At 40.8% G+C, this 8,920-nt stretch overlaps 1 protein-coding gene across 1 annotated transcript in view; it reads left to right on the forward strand.

The window, feature by feature from the left end:
- Window positions 1-3,034: 3,034 nt before the first annotated feature.
- ARHGEF10 (Rho guanine nucleotide exchange factor (GEF) 10) overlaps window positions 3,035-8,920 on the forward strand; it is a gene marked incomplete at its 5' end in the record, with an annotated part of 72,943 nt that continues 67,057 nt past the window's right edge. Inside the window, 3 exons of the mRNA XM_009587836.1 lie at window positions 3,035-3,198; window positions 6,347-6,463; window positions 7,644-7,758. Of these exons, the coding sequence (XP_009586131.1) occupies window positions 3,035-3,198; window positions 6,347-6,463; window positions 7,644-7,758 (396 nt within the window). The remainder of the gene's footprint in view (window positions 3,199-6,346; window positions 6,464-7,643; window positions 7,759-8,920) is intronic.

Raw genomic sequence — 8,920 nt, forward strand, 5'->3', positions numbered from 1 at the left:
AAAAAATACATATATATTCTATATATTAGAGAATTACAGTTGGGTGTTGTAGCTATAGTGACCTAAACAAGACCAGGTAGGTAGGAAAAGGTGTTTTAAGTAGTTAAATAATGTATGATAGTGTATCCTTGTCATGGTTATACAGAGAACTGCTCTATTCTTGAAAGTCCCCCTTCAACATAGAAGTACCTGATAAATGGAAGAGGAGATTCAGAGCAACTATTTACCATTCTGATTGTGACTCTACAGAAATGTTTTATTTCAGCTTTGGAGTGGTCCAGCTCCTGATGGTGTGACCGTGTTTGGAAGGGGCAGAATAGATCTTGTAGTAGTTGCTGGAGCCAAGATTTTACCTTTACTGGGAATGGTGGAGCTAGGGCTCGGGAAGCTTATTTCAATGAGTTCTTGCTCAGATTTGTTTTGCAGTTTTTGGTTATAGTGAAGACTGTGCTTAAAGCTTGGTTGCTACTAACTGATTTTGTGTTTGAGTGGATCAGCTCATTAGGAACTTGACATCTACTTGTCATGGCTCTCGGAGGGTGTAGGTGTTTGGTACTGAAGTTGTTAATGATTCAAGAAAACACTTGAGCTTTCTTGTGTGAAAACCACATTTATCATTAAAGCCATAATATTTTCGTTTCTTGTCCTTAGTGGTGTTCAGGCAAGGTGTTTTACAAATTTTTACTGAAATTTGTTTCATTTATTATTTGAAAGTATTATGTTACATTCAGGACTTGAATGCTTTTATTACTGCAAGGTCCCTCAGTGGACTGTGCTGCTCTGGGCACGGACATCTTTGCGCTGTGGCTACTCAGTCAGGAAACACGTACACCAAGGCCAGGAGGCTGAGCTGTGGAGGGATGTGGGACATGGAGCAAAGCTCTGCTGAGCATCTTAGTCAGAATTTTCAGCTTAACCCATAAGATATTAATTAAAATTTTGGCTTTCTATTTGTCCCCAAAGACATAGAAACTTTCTGTGAAAATAGGTAGTTGGGGAAATTTCATCTTTGTACATTCATGATTTTCATGTTTACTAATTGTATATTTTGTCAGGGAGACACAGCTGTTCCAAAAAAGTCACAGTGAGAGCTCAGTCTACATTAGCACAGGGACAAGATACGTCCACCAAATCACTAGGTATAGCCTGCCCCAATACTGGCATTGCAAAAGTTTGACTTCTATAAGCCTTGACTTATTTTGACTTACTATGATAATTCTCTTAAATTGCTCATTATGCTAGATTACCACTAAAGTGTCTTCTTCAGTAAGTGTATTTTAAGGACAATCTTGATATGCATGGAAGTTTTAAAAAAAAAAAAAAAAAAAAAAAGTTAAAATTTGATTCTTCCAAATCACAGGAGATTCCTCTGTGTTAATTCTAAAGAATTTAGTAAATGTTAATATTAAAATTTTATTATTAGTCAAAATGTAATTTTTAAACCACAGAATCCAGGCTTTAGACAGATGTTCAGGCTGAGCATGAGCTGGCAGTGTGCCCAGGTGGGCAGCAGCAGTAGGGGGGTGATCGTCCCCCTGTACTCGGCACTGGTGAGGCCACACCTCGAATACTGTGTTCAGTTTTGGGCCCCTCACTACAAGAAGGACCTTGAGGTGCTGGAGCGTGTCCAGAGAAGGGCAATGAAGCTGGTGAAGGGTCTGGAGCACAAGTCTTATGAGGAGCGGCTGAGGGAACTGGGGCTGTTTAGTCTGGAGAAAAGGAGGCTGAGGGGAGACCTCATCGCGCTCTCCAACTACCTGAAAGGAGGTTGTAGCGAGGTGGGGGTTGGTCTCTTCTCCCAAGTAACAAGCGATAGGACGAGAGGAAATGGCCTCAAGTTGCGCCAAGGGAGGTTTAGACTGGACATTAGGAAAAACTTCTTTACTGAAAGAGTGGTCAAGCCTTGGAACAGGCTGCCCAGGGAAGTGGTGGAGTCACCATCCCTGGAAGTATGTAAAAGATGTGTAGATGAGGTGCTTAGGGACATGGTTTAGTGGGCATGGTGGTGTTGGGTTGACGGTTGGACTTTATGATCTTAGAGGTCTTTTCCAACCTTAATGATTCTATGATGCTATGTGTAAAATATGTCAGCTTTTCTTTCGAGTACATATTTTTTCTCAGTTTAAATAAAACTTCAATCTTAAAATGAAAGCACAACTTTTGTTTACTGAATTTAATATGAGACAGTTTTAAATGAAGCGTTATAACCTCTGACAATAGGGATTCCTGGCAGAAGTGTCCACGCTTGTCTACTTGTAATGACAAATGATGCTGCATGTAGAGTGCATGCCTGTTTCCTGATAAGTAATTGGCACTAAAAATTTTCCATTTTGTTTTGAGTCAGTTTGTTGTACTTAACATCTGTGCCAACAAGAAGACCTGTGTCTTTAACAGGTGATACTTTGGTCAGCCTTTCCAATATAGCTGTCTATATCTTGAAAAGGTTAGTACTTCAAGCTCTTAGACTAGATTATGGGCAAGTAGATATGGGAGACTGCAGATACAGGAGAATCCTAGTGACTGGTGGAGTTGCAAGAATGAGTCATAAAATATCATAGTGTAACATGTTTCTTGCTACTTTGGTCTAATCTGTTCTGCTTGAAGTAGTGACATTTTTGTTTGATTCTTGCAATGTTTTAGCATTTGTCATTTGAGCTGGTGATGAAGATGTTCCTAGAGACAAATAGCAAGCTTGCAAATGGAAGGATGATGCTTCTCAGTGCAGATGTGTGTCCACAGCTACAGTTCGAACTTCCTTTGAATTTCTTCTAAAGCATGTTGTGGGATTTGGACAAAACAGTGTAGTTTACGTAGGGCATGTTTTTAAAAGGATCGTGTTGTGTACCCATAACACTGTCCTCTTTTAGTACTCTGTTTTCACAAAGACAACCCACTTCGGCTGTTTGAATATTGGATTTAATTCACAGTTAAAAATGTGTGTACAAAAGTATAGTACATCCTGAACAAGTTTTTTGGTGTTTAAACAGACAGAAATTTCAGTGTAGCTTTTTTTATTTTGGTTTATTTCTTGCAGACGAAATGATTTATGATGATGTTGAAAATGGTGATGATGGTGGAAACAGCTCACTGGAATATGGGTGGAGTTCAAGTGAGTTTGAAAGCTATGAAGAACAGAGTGATTCTGAGTGTAAAAATGGAATTCCCAGCTCCTTTTTGCGAGGCAGCCACAAGAGACATGTATGTATCCCACAGCGCTGCTCAGTCATTGAGGTTATCCTGGTTTCCAACACTTGCCTTTCTCACCTGTATTTCCCTTCTCCTCAATCCAGTTTCAAATACCAACAGCATCTTTTTAAAGGAGACGTGAATCAGTGTGGGAGTGACAGTCCACGACAAAATGTAACAGGGAAAAGCAAAGATGAAAATATTAAACAGAAGCTCCTTAAAAAAAGAAAAAAATGAAATTGGATAAAAGTGACATTAAAAATGAGATTATTTTTGCTTGTGGGCGGTTCCTCACCTTTTCTTCTTTTGCAGCTGCTGGATTAGTGTAAGTAGTAAATGAGCATGGAAAATAATGTGAAGAACAAATGGGGGTAAGCCTGACAAAACTTGAAGTTTTGGGATCCTTCAGGTGCTCAAAAGTCACAAAACTGTTTGCCAGTGTTCCCTATCTTTCTGTCTTAGATCTGTATCACTTTGCTTGTTTGAAGGTGACTGAGCTTAAAACCCCCCCCGAAAATAAAAGGTTTTTGTGATCAAAGAGAAGTCTGTACTATTTATTAAGGAGAAAAGAGAGGTGGTGCGATTAAAATGATGTATCTGTGACACATCTCTGGTCTAGTATCTTTGGCTACATCCATGCTGCGGGAGGCAGGAAGACACTGACCGCATGGGTGCATGCCCTCGCTGCATCTTTCTGATTGCACATCAAGAGGAGCCTTGGACTCCCATGCTCTTGCTGCTTCAGGTCCTCTCCTTCTGCCCTTGTGCCCTTTCTGTGAGAGGGAAATCTTGCCTGGGAGCTGAGCAATCTCCCCTGCCGGTTCCCTGCTCTGAGCGCTTGGAGGACGGGGATGTGGGGCAGAGGGGGACAGGCAGGGCCAGGCTCAGTGCCCGGAGTCACTGCAAAATCCTCAGGGCCCCCTGGTGTGTGCTGGCTGGGGTAGACACCCAAGGGCCACTTCACCGCTGGGTACTGCTAGCTGCTCCAGCACCCTGTGGCTGGAGGACGTAGGGGTAGCGGCCAGGGTGTTCTTACATGGGACCCTTACCTTCATTTTGCGGGTTTCTTATCTTGATGAGAATAAAAGCCTCACTGTCTGTGTTTCCCTCCAGTACACATTATCTGCTCTCCCCCACCTCCATCTTTGCTGCCTGCCCTTCGGAAATCAGGGAGTGAGCAATTAACTGCAAGACTTGAGCCCACCCAAATCAGCACTTTGTAAGCTGAGAGCTCGTCTTCTGGTTTTGTTTTGGTTTTGTCCTCACTAGAACAAGTTTAAGCTATTGCAGCTGTTTCTTTCTGGGGATTTTTTTAACTAGACTGAAGAAAACTGAGTTTGATTTTTTTTTTTGTTTGTTTGTTTTGTTTTGTTTAATACCTTTGGAAGAGACTGGGAAATAACTTTGCCTGTGAGTGTGTGAGTCTTAACATGGCTGCTGGTTTGTTCTTTTTTTTTAATCTTTTCCTGTTATCTGTAGCTTCAGCTTTGGCCATAGTCATAGGAATCTGTTTACACATGTGCACAAAGCAAGGTTTAAAGCCATTTTTTAAACGCTTATAAATATACTTTGATCTGTCGCAGGAAACTGTTGGCAGTGGGTTGAGAGTGATGGTGCCAGGATCAAGCACAGAGTGTCTGAGCAAAAGACCGAGGAGTGGTGGGAGGAGAGAGGCGTGCTCCGTGCAGCTGGCTTTTCCAGGCCTGTGACAAAAGGTTTTGAGAGTTGCCTTGTGAGGATGGGGATGAGGAGCCTGAGAACACATTAGTTGGTGGATGGAGAAGTCAGAGGGCCTGCTGCCCCTGGATGGGTCAATGGGAGGTGGGGAAGTAAGGAAACTAAAGAAGGGATTTGGCAGAGGATGAGGAAAGACAGAATTAGGATTGCTGAGAAACCATTCCACCTGATACCTATTCTCTCACTTCTCCTCATGTCTTGTGATGGATGTTACAGTGTTTTCCCAGCACATCTCCTTCTATAGTCTTTCAGAGCCTATGAGGGACTTGCCTTGCTTATTATTTTTTCTGTCCGTTGAAAAGTACAGGAAGGTTGGAGGTGGGATTTTTAATTGTAAGTGCTGGTATGACTTCCCTCCAAAGTCACTTTTCTATTATGACTTTTGATTTTTTAATTTATTTATTTATTTTAAGATGGGAAGGTTTTTGTGCTATTAAATATTTCTAGTCTGTGAGCCAGATCCTGTTCTTAATTATACTCCTGTAATGCCAGCATCATCATGTTGGAGGTAATCGCATCCTGACCCAGCCTAGTGGAGCTAACTGCCAGACCTGTCCCTTTGTTTTTAACGCAGTAGGCCTTCTCTTTCCTGATGCTTTCATCTCTTGCCAAATAACTCTGTTGACATCAAGCTGAGGGTTTTTCCATTGGACTTCTATAACAGGGCACACCAAATATTCTTTTTTTTTTTCCTAGTTACATTTTAACCTCTTTTATCTGGCTTTCTCAAAATGTTTAACAAATGTTAATTAGTATTCTAGGGCATTTCTCTGGGATAGTTTCCTTACCTTGCAAATGGATATATTCATATATGAGATGGTTACGCCCACGGTCATAAAATGAGGCTATGATAGAGCTGAGGAAAAGCACGCGCTTCCCGATTCCCATGCACTTGGGAATTACAAGACTGTGCGTCCTCCCCTGTTAGTGTCTCCTTGCCCGACTCGCTGGCACTGTCAATCTCCATCTTCTCAGGTGCCAGCAACCTCTGCAGGTTCTTCAGCCTTTGAGAATTCTTCCGATTCACCATTTTGAAGGATAGTCAGAAATGCACTCACTAGGGTTTGTGCTCCACCAAATGATGCTTTTGGGCAAAGTTGATGTGTTGTTTCCATACGGTTTGTAAGAGATGTGCACAACATAATTAATACGCAGTCAGCTTAGCCTAAGCAGCGTTGTCCCTCTCTTTACATAGTTGCCAGCGTAGCGCAAAGGCGCGCCTGGCTGAGTTTCAGAAAGTACAGCGATGCGCAGGAGTGACGGTCTATTCGTTGGGTCGGAGCTTCCCTAAATGATAATTTTCCCTTAGTCGTCTGTGTATCAGTAGGCAGACTGGTCAACATGCATGATATACGCGAGTACTTTAGCATGAAGTTTGCACTGCAGGCTTTTTGAAAAGATTGTGTCTTTTTATACACTGTAGCTTTCTCATGACCTAACGCGTTTAAAGGAGCATTATGAAAAAAAGATGAAAGATTTGATGGCAAACACTGTGGGAGCAGTAGAGATTCAGCAACTAAAGCAAAAACATGAGCTGAAGGTAGTGTAGTTGATTTTTGTAACTAGCTATGTTTAAATGATTGCTTTTTCCAACACAGACAATGTTGTCTTTTTCTTTTAATAATAACTTGAAAAAGCAGGCAATAATTTGTATGAAATGAATTCTAATTGTGCTGGATTATTATGCAGTTTGTTTTAAAAGTACTTTGTCAAGGACCTTTTCTCATGCTTATTTTTAATGGTAACAGTTTCAGAAGATGAGATAGGGCATTGTCCTTCCCGGCTGACTGGTGCCCTTATCCCAGAGTGTGAGCCAGGCGTACAGCCCCGGCGCCTGTCTGAGACCTGGGTGAGCTCTGCAGGGCTAGAATGACTGTGGGTCTCCAGCCACGTGGGATCAAACTGGGGGAGTCAGAATCTCGGTGCTCTCCATTCTGAATGGAGCCAGTATGAAAAGGCTGGGATTTTACTAAAAGCTTTGGCTCAAACCGAGAAATTGCCTGATTGCAGCAGGACAGCTTTGCTTGTGTTCTGATGTCACTGATAATGTCAGCACAGTTCTGACAGTAGTGGGGATTTTTTGCTGTGGTGGCATTTTGGGAAAGCAAACACTTTTTTTTTTTTTTGCATGAAATTTCTTTTTGCTGTAGTACTGTACTATAGAATTATGCAATTCTTAATTAAATCAATGTATTTTTTCAATGAAATTATTAGTTGTAACATTTTCTGCAAAACAGTGTTTATTTAATAATATGTTAATATAGAACTGAGTCTAGGGGATTATCTTTAGGTCAGAAATAGTTTGACAGAGTTAGTGGGACATTGGAAGATGGACAAGAACCCTGGCCATTAATGGCCTGCTAGTAGTATTTATTTTTTATATTATGTAAAGCTGAGCGTTTCAGACTATTTTGAGTTCAAATGTTTGATGCAGAAGGGTTCTTAAGCATTTCTGCTATTTTAGGCTTGCATACAATATTGACATGAAGTCTCTTTCTCCAGGTTTGATTTTATTAAGAAAAAATATAGGTGCTCAGATCTGAGCTTTGATGGATCTGTGTACTTACTATATATTCCTTTGACTTTGGGCTATATTTATAGCCTAAACTACTTAACAGTGTTCTTTTTAAAGATATTTTGATCAAAAGTATTCTGCATGGTATGCTCAAACATGTTCCTATTATTCACTGAACATGTAGACTGTATTTTTTATCTTACAGATGCAAAAGCTTATGAGAGCTGCTAGAGAAGGTACCAAAGATGGGCTCGAAAAGACAAAAGCAGCTGTGAAAAAGGGTCGTTCTTTCATTAGAACAAAATCTTTTATTTCTCAAGGTATGTGCTAATTATATTGTGTTTGTTACTCTCTCTAGTCATTTCTAAGAAAGGAAGTGAATGGCCTAGCAGGTTTTTGTACTGGGAGCCAAGTACTGGATGCACTAAATCAGCTTTATATCAATGAAGTATGGTATAATATTCATTTCAGATGACAGTATGGTCAATGCATCTTGAGTAGTTTTAGGTTTGAGGCAAGAACCTGAGTGACCTGAGAAACATGAGGACCACAGAGAAGGGTCCACTTAAAAACAACAACAACAAAAACCCCCACCAAACTGTCATAGATGCTATCTAGGTATTGGTATATGGGAGTATGGAAATTATGTTAAGGTATTAAGTCTGTCCAGTTCCCTCCATCGAGTAAATCCTGAATGTCAGGAAAGTCTGCTGATATGACATGTTTTTCAGTGGAGTGATAGTTGACTATTTAAAAAGTTTGTCGTGTCCAAGGGATAACAAATGATTTCTGTGCTTAAGAGTGGAAGTAGGGGAAGAGACTGTTCTGCTTTATCACAGTTTGGTGATTTTTGATGAAGGCTGAGTTTGGATTGGGAAACCAGAAAGTGGTCTAAAATCAGAAAGCTAAAAGCATTTGTTTTCTTTCTCTAGTTAAGAATAAACATCAGCCCTCTGTCATGAGCCTCAGCAGCAGCAGTCCACAGTTAATTTTTGCAAGAGGCAGGGGGTAGTAACTGAATACAAACTTATTTCTTCTTCAGGATAAGTCTGAGAGGTAGTATGTCTTTCTGCTCAAGTTTCTGCCCAACTAATTGAATAGTTGTAACTCCAGAGCTTGTAAAACTACAATTTTAGGAAGCTAAAACCACAAGACTGGAATAAAACATTTTTAGTGAGTGAGCTAACATAAAGCTGCATCCTATCTGTAAGGGCCAGGACACATCTTGCATCCCTGTCATGGCCTCTAACTGCTTCTGAACTTACCTAATTCACAGAGAGAAAATAGAAAGTTACTAGCACAAACTTTAGTAATCAAAAATGTATCCTCAATTTCTTGCTGTTGTACAGGAGAAAATGATCTGCTTCAGCAGGGCAGTGTTACAGTGGACCTGGCATTCCTCCTTACATTTCTAGAGGTTAGGCAGCAGACACAGGATATCTATGGACGGTTTAATCCCTTAGCCCCTTACCAAATCAGCAG

Source organism: Fulmarus glacialis, unplaced genomic scaffold (genome assembly GCF_000690835.1).
Source record: "Fulmarus glacialis isolate BGI_N327 unplaced genomic scaffold, ASM69083v1 scaffold8691, whole genome shotgun sequence".
In the NCBI taxonomy this organism is placed as follows: Eukaryota; Metazoa; Chordata; class Aves; order Procellariiformes; family Procellariidae; genus Fulmarus; species Fulmarus glacialis.